The following is a 15320-nucleotide window of genomic DNA, read 5'->3' on the forward strand; positions in this document are numbered from 1 at the left end:
GTCAACGAACTTAGTCTCGCCATTCAAGTGGCCCCCTCCGTCGTCCACGCACAGGTTGGCCTTACCACGAACACGAAGCATGATCTCCTGTCCAGTGGCGAGAATGTCAAGCGCAGTGGTCCCTGCCGCAATCTGCATCTTCTTCTTCTCCTCCATGATTCGTTCAGGAGAGACGACTTCCAAGTGTTGGTTGGGACTGTTACTATCACAAGGCAATAGCATGTATCTAGTAGCACCCGCTGCCATACCACCGCCGTCATCGAAGCACAAGTTCCTCTTTGCTGGATTACGGAGCGTCATGGAGTTTTCATCCCACACAAACCACTGATTCTGGTTGTTCGGATCACAGTCCCACAAGTGAGCTTGGGTTTCTCCTGCATTCCAGCCTCCACCGTCGTCCATGCACAAACCCGGTTTATTGACGCTTCTGAACTGGCGGGTGTTGATGTCGTAGGTGAAAAGCTGGTTCTCGCTTCTTGGGTTGCATTTCTGGTTTACGAACTTTGTGGCACCATTCCATCGACCACCTCCGTCGTCAACGCACAGGTTGTTCTTATCACGAACACGTAGCATGACCGGTTGGGCGGAGCTAAGCAGACCGATTTCGTCGTCAAGTCCAGCGGCGATCAATCTTTGCTTCCTCTCCTCTGACATTTTAGCGTGTGATAGGATCTCGAAGTGCTGGTTTGGATTGTTATCGTCACAGAACCACAAGATATACTTGGTCTCACCAGGTTTCATACCGCCTCCGTCATCGAAACACAAAGTGCCCTTGACCGGATTCCGAAGCATCATAGTGTCTTCATCATACACAAACCATTGATTCTGGTTGTTTTGGTCGCAATCCCACAGATGAGCTTGTGATCCGGCAGCATTCCACGCACCACCGTCGTCGATACAGAGACCCGGTTTGTTGACACTTCTGAACTGGCGCGTCTTGGCGTCGTACGTGAAGACCTGGTGTAGACTACTCGCATCGCACGGTTGATCGTTGAACTTCGTCGCGCCATTCCAGCGACCACCACCATCGTCCACACAGAGATTGTCCTTGCCACGGACACGAAGCATGATCTTCTGACCGGAGTTGAGCAGGTCTAATTCATCGTCCATACCAGCAGCAATCCTCTTCTTCCTGATTTCCTCAGCCATAGCAGCGCGAGGGATTATTTCGAAGTGCTGGTTTGGACTTTCGTTGTTGCAATGCCACATGATGAATTTCGAGGCACCCGCCGTCGTACCACCTCCATCGTCGAAGCACAAGTTCCACTTTACCGGATTGTGCAGCATCAAAGTCTCTTCATCCAGTACAAACCATTGGTTCTGGTTGTTCGCATCACAGTACCATAAATGTGCTGTAGTTCCTGCGGGATCCCATGATCCACCATCGTCAATACAGAATCCAGGCTTGTTGACGTTCTCGAACCCGAGAGTACCGATGTTGTATCTGAACACTTGATTCGGACTATCAGGATCACAAGGCTGGTTAGCAAATTTGGTCTGTGCAGCTCCCCAACCTCCACCGTCGTCAACACACAAGTTTTTCTTGCCACGAACACGGAGCATGATGTCTTGTCCAGACGCGAGGATATCGTATGGAGTTATGCCGAACTTCTTCCTCTTCTCTTCGAGCATCTGTGAACGGGACAAGATCTCGAAGCGCTGGTTCGCACTGCTAACATCGCAACGTCCCATTATGAACTTAGTGGCAGCAGGAGTTGTACCACCTCCGTCATCGAAGCAAAGATACTCTTTCATCGGGTTACGCAGCATTAAAGTAGATTCGTCCAGTACAAACCACTGGTTCTGGTTGTTCTCGTCGCAGTACCACAAATGCGCAGTAGTGCCACCAGCATCCCAGGATCCTCCGTCGTCAATACAAAAACCAGGTTTGTTGACATTCTCGAACTCGAGGTTCCTCACACTGTACTTAAAGACCTGGTTCGGACTGTCCGGATTGCACGGCATGTCCACAAATTTGGTCATTGCAGCACCCCAGCCACCGCCATCATCAATACACAGATTATTCTTGCCCTTGACGCGGAACATGATCTCTTCTTCGGCCAACAGAAGGTCGTACGGAGTACGTCCAGTCTTTTGCTTCTCCTCGAGTAAAGTTTCACGCAACACGACCTCAAAGTGCTGGTTCGGATTGTTATTGTCACAATACCACATGACAAACCTCGTCGCCCCCGCTGTCTGGCCTCCCCCATCGTCAAGACAAAGATTGTCTTTGAGCGGGTTCTTCAGCATCAACGTGGATTCGTCCATGTCGAACCACTGGTTCTGGTTGTTGATATCGCAGTACCATAAATGTGCCTTGGTACCAGCAGCACTCCATGACCCTCCATCATCGATACACAGTCCGGGCTTGGAGGCACTCTCGAACTCTCCAGTCTTGATATTGTACTTGAACGCTTGATTTGGACTGTTCGGATTGCACGGCATGTCGACGAACTTGGTCGTAGCGGCAAACCAGGCTCCTCCGTCGTCGACGCACATGTTCTTACCGCGAACACGGAACATGATCTCCTTACCGGAGACCATGAGGTCGTACATGGTCGTTCCAACCTTTTGCTTTTTCTCCGCGGCCATAGCAGCACGAGAAATCACTTCAAAGTGCTGGTTTGGATTGTTGTTGTCGCAGTACCACATGACATACTTGGTCGAATCGGCAGTGATGCCACCTCCGTCGTCGAAGCACAGATTGATCTTGACCGGGTTCCTCAACATCATAGTAAGGGGGTCCAAGACGAACCACTGGTTCTGGTTGTTAGGGTCACAGTACCACAAGTGCGCCTTGGTACCTGCAGCGTTCCATGAACCGCCATCGTCGATGCACAAGCCGGTCTTGTACACACTGGCGAACTCCTTCGTACCGGGGTTGTACTTGAAAATCTGGTTGGGGCTGCTTGGGTTGCACGGTTTGTTGGTAAACTTGGAAGACGCAGCCGTCCAGCCTCCTCCGTCATCGATACAGAGGTTGGCCTTACCTCGGACTCGGAGCATGATCTCTTCGCCACTACTCAGGAGTCTCGGATCATGCCTAACATCCGACGCGTATTGGCTCTCGAGGAACATGCCGTTCGGCCTGGAAGCTCGTTCCGCAGCAATCCGAGCGTTCTCCGAGTAATTGCTCCATCCTTGGTACATGGCGAAGGCACTACCGACACAAAGTGCCGTACCCGCCGTTGCTAGTATGATTTTCCTCCATTTCTTGCTAGTTGGTCGAGAAGGTACTGGGATACCTGGATCACCTTTCTCGACCTTGGTGTCGCTCCCGTGGGAGAGCAACGACATGACTGCTCACTATACACACACGAACACTTGACGGGGTGGCAGCTTGCAGGTAAATTCACAACTGAGTGAAAGCCTTTGCAGTCGTTGAGATCCAAACATCTTGAGGTCACTATTGCGATCTTGAAAGGTAAAAAGACTCACAAGAGACTCTTCCCGGCGTTTAAGAACCGCACATAGCAATTGTACGGCGATGGCGGCCTCGACTCGACGGTCGCGATGCAAGACAAGAGAATCCTAAGATCCAATACTTACAAGAGACCAACAGACGCATTGCAATCTTTCACAGAAATGAGCGGCCACCATGATCCCGTCGTTTGAACGGTCACTTGTAAAGATCTCCAGTGGAGATTCTCCGCCAAAGGTCTGACGGAGAGACAAATATCTGTTCGACGGAGCTAGCAGATTTCAGTCAGCCAACAGCATGCCAACCTTCGAGTGGCACGTTGGGACAGCTAAGTCGAACCAGTGTCATCTTCGATCTGGCAAGCATTAGTGCTGCCTTTGTCGGCGTTGAGGCATTCACCACAGCTTTTGGTCCAGGTAGTCTGGACTGCGTTCTTCCCACCACTTCTGCTTTCAGGACCACAATTCTTGGTTAGCGTACACGCTCTGGAAGCGAGCGTTACTCATGTAGAACGGCGGCATGCAAGTACTCACTCGATTTATTTCTTGTTGCGAAAATTGACCACCAAGAGCTTCGAGCTGTCGGGGGTCACTGATAGGATTAAGACACCATTCATCTAGAAATCCTTTGCGGAGCCTTCATGCTCGCCGTCACTTTAGCACAAGAGACGGCGACACTACATAAGATGCTACATTACAAATGACCAACGTTGTGCCCGAACATCAACGTGAATGTAGCGAGTCCATTTTTGCGCGTCGTTGTAATCGAGAATTTAATCTTGTCTTCTGTATGTAGACCAGATGAAAACGCGGTAACGTAGCGTTGTCGTTCAGATGGCATGGTCGTGTTCTTGGGTCGAGAGGCCAGCATTCTTACCGGGGTGGTGAACCTTGGGTCGAGAAGCAAGCATTCTTACCGGAGCGATAGGCGATGGCGCAGAGCAGTCGACACTGCTATCAGTAAAAATACAGTGCACTCAGCGCACATGAAGACAACGTTCTCAACGCACTACATTTCGTCATCGGAATATAGTCTGCATTGATCCGAACCGAAGCGCGTGACAGCTCTGCCTGCTCGGGGTGCTTGCTCGCACTCGAAAAAGGTCTCCACCGAATGGAACCTACGGCTGGCCTCGGTGCGTTTCCGCGTGACGATCAGCGGAATGCCACATGAAGTTGTTTTCGGGCACCAACTGCTAGCGCGGCAGCGATTCTCCATACTGCGGCAGCACATGCTCACCCGCGGTGACCAAGACCGGCACGAGGTCGTCATCTCGCTCATTCGCGTTGCAGTGGCACGCTGGCTGATACTTTCACGAGCAGACCAGACGTGCTCGACTTGAAAGTTTGGGCCGAAGTCATCGCCGAACTGCAACGACGACGACGTCGGTTCAACGCACGATAAGGCAGCGCGAATGCATTCAGCATCCTGCAGTGGTTGAGAATGCTTGGAGACAAGCTGCCACCAGCAATCGACAGCGCCGATGAGCAGCGGCTTCCTGCTCGTCTGCTTGACAGTCCGGATGTCCGCTACGTGCGCGTGCTCCAGCCGAGACCGGCGCTGGAACTCGAACGGCGACCGGCTCTGGCGACACTTTCTTTCTCGTGGCAGTGCGTGAGTCTAGCCGACAAGTCTCTGCAACTTGCAGACTGCAAGCACCGCCTCATGCTCCCATTCGAGATGACGATTCGTAAGTTACGCGTTGCATGATCCATCTGTTAGCTCTATGAGTCAACAAAGGGTACCAGTACCATTTATTTTGCGAGTATCGCTGTATCAAGTAAATTTTTGCTGAAACCTCGGTGACTAAGTTGGTTTGGTGCTGGATAATGAGAGGTGGAGGTGGAGCTCCTAGTCTTCCTGTTTGCCATAGAGCGCACGCCGGGCGGAAGTGCTTTCGGCACCTGCACAATGGACCATTATGCAGGTGGATGGTACCGCATGATATGTACGCTGCAAATCCTACGCAGCAAAGAAACAAGCTCCATGGTACAGGCGGGAACGGAATCAAGAGATGTCAAGTTCAACTCCGAAGTCTTTCGCGGGGAAATCTCTCGAATCGAAGCACCACGACAGCAACTATCACCAGGCTTTTGGTCCGTTGCTGGAATAAATGGCCATAACGGGCACCAATTGTCCCGACATTAGGCCTCTTGCCTTGCGAGTTGCACGTAGTGCATTATTTTCTCGTTGCTGATTTCTATGCTGCTGCACTTGTTCATCTACAGCTTGCATCCGCCACATGCTGACGCGTTACAGTCAGCACTGCCTTGCTTGCAATGTCGACAGGTGCTTGCCATCGCCCAGACAGGGCACTGAGGCCTTTCTAAAAGCATCAGGCATCACTACCGTGTGTGTGAATGAGTCAAGCGGGTCCCAGCCGGTTCGTTCGCTCATGACCGTCAACGCGCAGATGGTGGCGCAACCTGGTGCTTTAGCTTTGAGATCTGAATGGGTCCCGTCCATCCTTCACCGCTACTGTGCTCTGATTTTCTCCAAGGTCACAATCGAACTCGCCGTCGTGGCCACAGGCGCAACTCCGCTCTGTACTCTCTTCTACTACCTCGCAGTTAACATGTTCCAGCTCACGGACTCGCTGCTTCGCGGGGTCATGCACCACCGCGCACAGTTCCCACTGGAGCTGTGCCACCCACCGGTTTTCGAGCCTAAGAAACTCTCGCTGCCCTTCCCTAAGAGTGAGTCGGACACCACCAGTGTGGCCTCCACAACACCCAGCGAGAGCTCCACAGTCTCCACACCCGTATTGCGCGAGCGCATGAGCCTGAGTTTCATCACGAACCCGGATCCGGTGGTCGACACACAGCAAGCTTTCAGCCTCCCGCAGGCAGGCGTAATCTGCTCCAAGAAGAACTGTTACCGCACAGCCAACAGCCTCTTTGGCGCCTTCTGTGAGTTCCACAAGCCTAGTCGACTTTGCAAAGTACCTGAATGCCGGAAGTGCGCCAAAACCGGTGGCTTCTGTATTTCACACGGCGGTGGTCGTCGATGCCGCCAAGACGGCTGCGTCAAGAGCGCCAAGGAGGGAGGCTACTGTATCGCCCACGGAGGTGGTAAGCGGTGTCGTGAGGAAGGATGCTCCAAGTCGGCGCTGGCCGGTGGGCTCTGCTCCGCCCATGGCGGCGGAAAACGCTGCAGCGCAGCCAATTGCTCCAAGACGGCTCTCAAGGGCGGTCTGTGCATCGCACACGGTGGTGGCCGAAGATGCGAAGTCCTCGGGTGCTCTAAAAGCGCCGTCGGTGGTCATTTGTGCGTCTCGCACGGCGGTGGTCGCCGCTGCAGAGAAGCAGGCTGCAACAAGGGCGCCGTACGCCGAGGCGTGTGCATCCGCCACGGAGCACGGCAAGACTAAACCAGATCGATAGCTTTAGTTTCGTTAGTTATAAGGAGGGCTTCCCTCATGTAAATACACCCGCCAAGACACTGTAAATACCGCGCATTTTCATTCCTCTTTCGTGCAGACAAGCAATCGTTGTCCGACGGAGCACAACGAGGGACTCGTTTAGGAGGGAAGGGGGTCATTTCGTCAAGGTCAAGTGACTCACCAAGGCCAGATGTCCGTGGACACATCTTTGGCGGCGATACGGAGCAAGTATTCCAGGGACCGTCATTGCATCGCTCTTCCACATGCTCCGTACGTGCTGCCCGTAAACGCCGGAGGCGCACAGCCCAGCTGCTGGGTCATGGCCACCGCCTGGGCCCCTGACTCACACTGGCTGCCCAGCTCACTTCCTTTCCAGCATTTCGCTCATGCTCTCCCTTCTTATCGAGATCGTCATGCAGGCTTTGCGATAGCAGGGAATGAGTCAGGGTCTCCATGCCATCGACCAGGAGGTGCCCGTAAACGTAAAAAGATACACGCAAAAAAAATCGCGCCTGAAAAATTCTTATTTAGGCGCAGACGAATCTGTGGCTCAAATATTTCACGCGAAGAGAAAGTGGCGACGACGAGAAAGCTGAAGGCGTAGCCTGCCAGGCATTCGGTTTGGGAAGATCGACGCAGCCAGCACTTCGCTGCAGCGCAGGATAAGGACGCACTCTTCCTATCCTCAAGATGACGCTCCTTTCGGCTGTCGCCTGCCATCTTACGACCACAAAAAAGCCAGCTTGAAGTTTGTCACTAAAGTGGAATTATCAGATCCATAAATAGTGACCTCGTATTCTCGGACGCACCCATAGACCGGAGCGAGCAAAGATGGCGAGCGCCGCGATGGTCGTGTACTGCTTCGACACGCTGCAGTCGCACTTTGAACAGGGCGCCGAGCCCACGCCACGCTTCGATGTGCATCAGGAATAGTGCGTCCTCCGACTGCCTTGCCATACGCATGCAAAGTAAAATATTTTCAGTTTCTAAAGCATTGTGCTCTATTTGTGCCAGTCCGCTTTTCGTGACGTGGGAGATCGAGGAATACGGCGGTACTCACCTGCGCGGCTGCATCGGCACGCTGACGCCCACACGGCTGCGCAACCTGCGCGACTTCACGCTCAAGAGCGCGCTGCGTGACCACCGCTTCGACCCCATCGAACCGCAGGAACTGCAGCGCCTGCACTGTTCCGTGTCGCTGCTCCTCGACTATAAGGGCGCCGAAAGCTACGACGACTGGGAGGTTGACACTTTTGCAACACTGTTTAAGCTTCTACTGGGTCATAAGGCTAACCGGTTGCTGCATTCAGATTGGCACGCACGGGATCATTATCAACTTCAACGACTCGCGCGGCAACGAGTTCAGTGCCACGTATTTACCGCAAGTAGCGCGGGAACAGGGCTGGAACCATGTCGAGACGGTCACGTCACTCATGCGAAAGGCAGGCTACCGTCGCAGCGTCTCTGAAGATATGCTGAAGACCGTCAAGGTCACGCGCTACCGCAGCTCCATCCACAAGCTCACGTACCGGCAGTATCTCTCCATCAAACAAGAGATACTGGACATTGCGTGAGCTTCTCGCTCGCTAACTGCACGTTTATATTGGTGCTCTAACCGCGAATGAGTTACCGCATTTAATGAAGTTGGAATTTGCATGTTTCGGAGCATCATTCACGCTTTATTTGCTTGCTCGCTGGGTGGTTACTGTAACCATCTCTTGTTCGGATGGCAATCTTTTCTGTTCATCTAAACGCACTGACCGAGTATGTTGCGTCAATTGGCATACAGCTCGCAGGGAACGTGCGTCCTCACTTGTCATGGGTAAGGAGCACGCCCCTAACTTTGCAAGTGCCTAGTTTCCAGTCTCGTTTCGCTGGGCTAGACGCTCCCTATAGTCTTCGTGAACTTGCTTGATGAGGAGGTTCTTTTCGCCGAGAAGCGGATCATAGTTCGAGTCATCGTCGCTCATAGTGTAGCTCGCATCTTCGCCTCCGTGCTGGTCAACCAGGTACACGTCATCGTCTGGTTTAATTCCCTGCTTCCCTGATTCTTCAGCGTCTACCTTCTCCTGGCGAGCCTGGTGTCGTTTACTCTTGGCTGAGGCCGTATACTGACCCGCAAGACGCGAGTATACATCACCTACTGGGGCAGGAGGAGGCATCGTATTGAAGCCATCGTTGCTAGGAACCGCCAGCTCATTGTCGTCGCTACTGTAGTCTCGCGGACGGTCCGTCGTGACGTACGACAAGGGCTGCCGCAAGCCCGAAGAGCTCACATACTGCTCTGACTCGTTCTCTCGCCTCATGTTGGCAAGCACCTCCAAAACCGAGTTACTCTTAATTGAAGGTGGGTTCTTGAAGCCTGCAGGGGTGCCAACAAACTGCTCGGCGGGAGTACTAGAAGACCGCGACGGCTTGAGCTGTCCCTTATCCTTCAATCGTCTCGATCGGTTCCGCTCCGAGCGGCTTTGCAGAATCTCACGCTTGGAAGCACTCTCTCTCACGCGATTTTTGTGGATTCCAGTGAAGTTGGTTGGGTTAGACAGTCGCGAGAAGATCGACTTTGAAGCAGAAGACGAATCATCGCTCCCCACATGCGGCGAGTCCTCCTTAGTAGCATCGTACGATCCCTCATCGTTGTCGTCCTTGCCACGTCGAACAGAACTCCGACTCTTGTGCGACCCCATCGACGCGAACTCCGAGTTGCCACCAACAATGTCCAACTCCATCTTAAACCGGCGACGGTCCTGTCCTGAGCGAGAACTTCGGTTATCGTCTTCATCGCTTCGCATAGGAACGTCTTCACAACCGTCCTGGTCATCGTCATGTTCGTCCGTGCCCATATCTTCATCATCATCGAGTTCGTTCGCCCAGGATGCCGGCCCCGTCTGCGATTGACTCGGCATGGCTGCGAACTTGTTCCCTGAAGACGACGAAACAGGAATCCGCGTGCGTCCTGGTGTCACGGCAGCCCCTACAGCCACAGCGCTAAGCTTCTTCAACTTGATTTCCAAGTATCGGACGCGTTCTCTGCTAGCAGCAAGGTCCTGCTGTTCCTGTTCAAGCCGATCTTTCATCATTTGCTTCTCTTGGTCGGTCGTACGAGACATCAGTTCGAGCTCCTCGCATTTCTTCCTTAACGCTGAGTTCCGTTCTTCAGATACCGACAGTAAGATGCGGCTACGGTCGTCCAGCGTGTCACATTCAGGCGAAGATCCGTCCGGACTGGCGCCACTGTTCACCACGCGCTGCAATGATTCTTCGTAGCTTTGCTTGATTTGCATCGTCTTCTCTCGCTCTTGCTCCAAGTGACGAACAAGCTCCGCCATTTCCACTTGTTGCTTGGCAAGCTCCTGCTCCTTTCTCTGGTCCTGCTTTTTCACATCGACTGCCATACCGAAGAGCATCTTCAGAAGCGTTCGAGCCTCGGGCAAAGACTGCGTCTTCTCGATTTTCGCAAGCGCGTTGCCTTCATCGACCGCCTGTACATCGTCGGAGATTTCCGATATCTTCTCTTCTTTGTACTCCAGTTGCGCTTGACAAGCCTCAATGCGCTCTTCCAAGTCATACAACAATTGTTCTTCAGCAGGGTTGAGCTGTTGCTGTCGCCCGCTGTTGCGTCGGAGTGGAGAACTCTCCATGGGCGAGGTTAACACGTCCCGGATGTTCGTCTGAGACGAGATCGAGTTCTTCACCTCCTTCTCAAGCTTATCTCGCTGGGCATAAAGCGCTTCCATCTCCTTCGCCACGGCCTCTCGTTCCTTCTGTAATTGCTCCAGTTTTTGCTGCTCCTCTGCACGTTTCTTCACTTCTTCTGACAACCACTTGGCATCACGATCAGCACGATTCCCAGCGCTTTTTTTCCGACCATAAGAAGCGTTCATTTTCCTCGCCTGGGCTGTCAGTTGCTGCTGTTGTTTGAGGCGCTGCTTTGCCGCCGTGACCTCCTCCATCTTCCGTTTAAGCACCCGTTCCTGGGCATCCTTCTGGGATCCTAGTCGCAGAATTTGCTGCTTATCACGCTGCTGGCTACGCTTGAGGCTCATAATCTCACGGCGACGTTGCTTGGCCTCCTCTTCGTAGCGTTTTCTCTCTTCTTGCATCTTTTTAACCAGGTCCACCTTCTGTCGCTTCATGTTGCTGATCTCCGAGTTCAGTACACGCAGTTGCATCTCGTTCTTTTTCTTCTGAGTCATGAAGCGGTTCATGTCGTTTTGCTTCTTTCGCAGAGCGTCGAGCTCGTCCTCTTTTACCTTGAGGTCTCGCGATAACTTAGCAAGACGCCCATTCCCACCCGACGTATCACCTTCAGCAGCAGCCTTCTTCTCGATCTGCTGGATCTCGTCAACAAGGCGATCACGACCCTCCTGGGCAGCACGCACCTCTTCCACCATTTCTGCCATCTTTTGTTCGTAAAAGCTCTTCATTCGATCGTAGTTTTCTTGAGCCTGACGAATATTCTGCACGAGCTGCTCCTTCAGAGAAATATCGTGTGCCAGGTCCTGTACTGACTCGCCGAGATGGCGTTGACGGCGCTGGAATACACGCATACGATCGGCCTCTTCTTGATTCTCTTCTTCGACCTCCATGCCATCAGCTGAGCCCTCACCATCACCTCCACTTCCATCACTGTCACCGCCAGCGTCATCACCACTCTCTCCTTCCTTCAACTTGTTCAACAGCGCCGTTTCTCTCTCAATTTCCTTCTCTGCTCTTTCAAGTAGTTCGTTCCCCATCTTAGTATCCACCTCAGCCAACGAAGGTAGAGCGAAAGGAACTGTAGTAGATGATCGAGTTCCACTAGTATCAGTATTACTGCTAACGGACCCAGGAAAGTTCATCACGACGTTGTCGCGCTCACGTTCAGCTGCACGAAGCTTTTCTTGCAGCTCGAAAATAGTTCGCAGCTGATCTTTGAGGACATTGGACTTGGATTCTCTTTCCTCCGGCGACACCGAGTTCCCGTCCCCTTGTTCTTCGACACATAGTCTCAGATAGTCCCGTTCTGCTTGCGCTGCGATCATCTCTTCCTTCAGGTGATCAAGTTGCGTCTTACCGCGCTTCAGTTCGGCTGTCAAGCGAGCTACCTCGTTCTCAGCATTCTCAGCGCGCGTTCGAAGGTTGCCGAATGAGTCAAAGTCGCTGGACATACCAATGAGATCTGTCCCCACAGTTGCCATCTTGAGTTCGCTTTCCGACAGTCCGGGGTTACGCAGACGATGTACTTCCATCTGAAGCATTTGCACCTGGCGACGCAGCTCCATCGTCATTGCTGACGCCTCGTCACGGTTCACCACGGGCTTGTTCTGGATGTTCCTGGCTCGGTTCGCATACTTAAGGGCGTTGAGCGTCTCCTCGAAGTTGACATCTGCAGGACTCACACACGTAAGCATCAGCGTCCGACTGTTACCACCCAGTGAGTCTTGCAGCATTCGTGTCAACTTGGAGTCACGGTACGGAACGTGCACTTTGCCTCGCTTTTTGTCGTCACCTAGTGCACTGATAACATTGCCAAGTGCAAGAAGTCCCTTGTTAATGTCGATACCTTCCTTCAACCGCTTGCCTTCTGCTTGTGTCCGCTTTTGACGCTCCGAACCAGCGAGATCCACGAAGTTAAAGTACGAGCTTCTGGTTTCGTAGTCTCCTTCCTCTAAAGGTTTGCCATCAGCGGGGGGATCACCAATAGGGACGTGCTGTATCATAGAGACAGTGAAAATGGCATGGGAGCGACTGGAATGCGCGTTCATAAGCGTACTGCCCGTGGTTCGACAGAGTGTACCTCTCTCCAGAAGCCGCATGCATTCATCTGAGTCCACGACCTCAACTTCTGAAGCTCCAGTAACCTGTACTTCTCCATTCTCACCTTCTCGAAGACTCACTTTGCTCTCCCCCGTCGAGTCTCCAAGAGTGACGAGCAGGTCGCGGATTTCCTCTCCGTAGATCTCGAGGAAGCGGATACGGAGCTCTGCCTTGTAATGCGCATTCTCCTGCATCTTGGTGTCGATCTGGTCGAACATGTAGCTGATAACACGCGGGATAATTCCGTAATCCTCAGGTGGAATGTGCACGGAGCTGCCACTACCCATAGTGAAGGTCTTGCCCGAGCCTGTCTGGCCATAGGCGAAGATGGTCGAGTTGTAGCCGTCAAATGTGGCGCGGATGAGCGGATCTACGCAGCGCCAAATGTCGCTCTGCTGCGCGTACTTACCGAAAACGTAGTCGTACGTGAAGGCGCGGTTCTTGCCCATAACGATCTGGTTCTCGTCCTCCAGTACGGACACGCATTCGTCGCAGCGTTCAACCTTCTCACGTCCGATGAGCGGACGGATACGCACGGCCACGCGCACGGACGCCGCGTCGTCTTCAGCCATAGTTGTAGAGCGAGGGGGAAGACACGAATGGGAAGTGGAGCCAGAGCCTTCACCCGCGCTTTTCCTACACAAAATGCAGGCAGATTGCAGACACAAAGTTGCACAAGTTATGTTGCGTGTATGTTGCACGAAAGGTGCTTGAACGACTTCAACTGCAAGAAGTTCGCTTGCAACGCAAAAGGATGAAGAACATAATGCCTACTCACTCTTGCTTCCTTGCTGCTTAGTAGCTGCACATTGCAACCGAAAATTTTCAACTTTTAGGCCCACTTGTGGCAGATCTACTCTTCGTTGTCCCCGAATAGGCTGTTGAAAATGCTCATGATGCCACCACCGCTCGATTCCTCGGACTCGCCAGCTCCAACGTCGTTAAATTCGCTTCCACTGGCCGAGTCATTACTGCCGCTGCTTCCACCATAAATATCGTCGTCCTTGGCACCCCAGTCGTCTTCGGAGTTTGCGGCGCCGACATCTTCGCCGCTGTCGACATCGGTAGTCGCACCAGCAGCCTCGTCACCTGCGCCAGCGCTGGCGCCTTGATCGCCACCGCCGCCACCCATCATGAACGGGAACATCATGCCGCCGGGCCCACCACGAGGGATGCGAGCTGCCATTTCTCCAACCACGCGCTCGAACGGCAGACTCTGCAGGTAGATCTTACCGGGTCCAGTGAGGGTCGTCACGAACAAGCCCTCGCCGCCAAATAGCACATTCTTCGCTCCCTTCATCATGGTGATATCATAGTGGACACTAGGCTCGAAGGCGACGAGGCAACCACTCGAAATGCGCAGGATTTCACCAGGTTGTAGCTCGCGCTCGATCAGCGTTCCGGTGGCCCGGACAAGTACATCGCCGCTGCCTGTCAGTCTCTGCAGAATAAACCCTTCGCCACCAAAGAACCCAACGCTAAATTTCTTGGCGAATTCCTACAGTGTCGCGAACACATACAGTCATCACGTTAAGAGATATCGACTGACAAACCTAGCAACAGTAAACAAACACAACGAACCATTTCGATATTGACGGTGTCTGAGCCGCACAAGAAAGCACCCTTCTGGCAGATGATAGATCCGCCAAGGAAGTCACTCAGCCGAAGGTGAACAATTTTGCTCGGGAAGCTGGTGCCAAGTGCCACCTTGCCCTTCTCAGAGCCATGGTATGTGAAGCGCGACACGAAGAAATTTTCACCAGTCATCATTCTGCAAGAATTTCAGCACAATCGTGAGTACTGCTCACGATCGATTATGGAGTTATAAAGCAACACCTTACCGCTTCATGCCTTCACCGAATCCTCCAGCCGTAGTCGTCTCCATTTCCACGCCGTCTGTCATGTAGATCATGGCGCCTGTCTCCGCTCGCAGGCATTGATTAGGCTCGAGCTCAATCTACATCCGAAAGATGCAAACAAAGTCAGTTTCTAGGAATTCACACGTAACCAGCGATTTTGTCTTACGTGCACCACTTGTGAGTCATGACCCTCAATGGACACGGCCGTATCGAAGTCGATAAGAACAAATACTTCATTGTCCGTGTTCTCGTGGTGAGGCACTGTGGCTGTGTTGGCCTCATTCTCGTCCTTCTTGGCCTCAGGCTCCGTAGACTTCGCAGCAGCTACCGTCTGCGGAGTTACACCGGGAAGATGACGAACAGTCTTGCGTAGGTCTTTGTTGTAATACACAACATCACCTAGTACGAGCAATTACTGTGAGCTACCATCTCACTAGGCTTTATGTTTTCTTCAGGTTGAGCTTCCATTAGACCCGCTCAACGCACCGTTCCTGCGCTTGATGGCCTCCCAACCATCAGGCAATGCAGACGAGAACGCTCTGACTTGGTGTAGACGCACGAGGCGGGCGGAAGCCGCCACATTTGGCACTAATCGAAGCACAGCGGCGCGCAGCATCGCTTGGTAGTCGTCTCGTCAATTGAAAACGTCGAGAATGAATGCGGTGGATTTGGATGCTCTCAATAGTGGCCGGTTCACTATTTGGTGTAGGAAACATGCCGATAGAGATTCACCGCTCGCTTCTGGAAGGCCGCTGCTTGCGGTTCGCAAGTTGCAGAAGCTTGTGGCGCTGCTCATGCAGCGGCTGCTGCAAGCATATTGCATCGTCTCGGTGCAGCTATACATATCCAATCGCTCCGA

The 15320-nt window shown here is 52.9% G+C and overlaps 7 protein-coding genes across 10 annotated transcripts in view; 3 read left to right on the top strand and 4 right to left on the bottom strand.

The window, feature by feature from the left end:
- The window catches only part of PPTG_23612 (hypothetical protein), a 5747-nt gene extending 2318 nt beyond the window's left edge, over nt 1–3429 (bottom strand). The window contains exon 1 of the mRNA XM_008912123.1: nt 66–3429. Within this exon, the coding sequence (XP_008910371.1) occupies nt 66–3297 (3232 nt within the window). The 5' untranslated portion in view covers nt 3298–3429. The remainder of the gene's footprint in view (nt 1–65) is intronic.
- Nucleotides 3430–4864: 1435 nt separating this feature from the next.
- Nucleotides 4865–5534, top strand: PPTG_15108 (hypothetical protein; the record flags this gene model as incomplete). Its single annotated transcript, XM_008912124.1, has 2 exons — nt 4865–5111; nt 5392–5534. The coding sequence occupies 2 exons, from the start codon at nt 4865–4867 to the stop codon at nt 5532–5534; spliced, it is 390 nt and encodes a 129-aa protein (XP_008910372.1).
- Nucleotides 5535–5584: 50 nt separating this feature from the next.
- On the top strand, nt 5585–6872 carry PPTG_15109 (hypothetical protein). The gene has a single exon (XM_008912125.1). The coding sequence runs from the start codon at nt 5664–5666 to the stop codon at nt 6789–6791; it is 1128 nt and encodes a 375-aa protein (XP_008910373.1). The 5' UTR covers nt 5585–5663; the 3' UTR covers nt 6792–6872.
- On the bottom strand, nt 6789–7606 carry PPTG_23613 (hypothetical protein). The gene has a single exon (XM_008912126.1). The coding sequence runs from the start codon at nt 7521–7523 to the stop codon at nt 7215–7217; it is 309 nt and encodes a 102-aa protein (XP_008910374.1). The 5' UTR covers nt 7524–7606; the 3' UTR covers nt 6789–7214.
- PPTG_15110 (hypothetical protein) lies at nt 6904–8485 on the top strand. Of its 4 annotated transcripts, XM_008912128.1 has the most exons (4): nt 6904–7273; nt 7341–7735; nt 7818–8046; nt 8114–8482. In XM_008912128.1, exons 2-4 carry the CDS (start codon nt 7635–7637, stop codon nt 8375–8377), a joined length of 594 nt encoding a protein of 197 aa, XP_008910376.1. In that variant the 5' UTR covers nt 6904–7273; nt 7341–7634; the 3' UTR covers nt 8378–8482. The 4 variants fall into 4 exon arrangements, with proteins under 4 accessions (XP_008910376.1, XP_008910375.1, XP_008910378.1 ...); XM_008912127.1 differs by having other exon boundaries at nt 6904–7735; nt 8114–8485; XM_008912130.1 differs by having other exon boundaries at nt 6904–7735; nt 7818–8485.
- Nucleotides 7591–13269, bottom strand: PPTG_15111 (hypothetical protein). Its single transcript, XM_008912131.1, has one exon. It carries the CDS (start codon nt 13172–13174, stop codon nt 8657–8659), a length of 4518 nt encoding a protein of 1505 aa, XP_008910379.1. The 5' UTR covers nt 13175–13269; the 3' UTR covers nt 7591–8656.
- PPTG_15112 (hypothetical protein) lies at nt 13261–15118 on the bottom strand. The gene is made up of 5 exons (XM_008912132.1): nt 14948–15118; nt 14628–14860; nt 14444–14559; nt 14184–14373; nt 13261–14100 (listed from the first exon to the last, which is right to left on the bottom strand). Exons 1-5 carry the CDS (start codon nt 15075–15077, stop codon nt 13456–13458), a joined length of 1314 nt encoding a protein of 437 aa, XP_008910380.1. The 5' UTR covers nt 15078–15118; the 3' UTR covers nt 13261–13455.
- Nucleotides 15119–15320: the final 202 nt, after the last annotated feature.

The sequence above is a fragment of the Phytophthora parasitica genome (genome assembly GCF_000247585.1).
Source record: "Phytophthora parasitica INRA-310 unplaced genomic scaffold supercont2.44, whole genome shotgun sequence".
Lineage (NCBI taxonomy): Eukaryota > Oomycota > Peronosporomycetes > Peronosporales > Peronosporaceae > Phytophthora > Phytophthora nicotianae.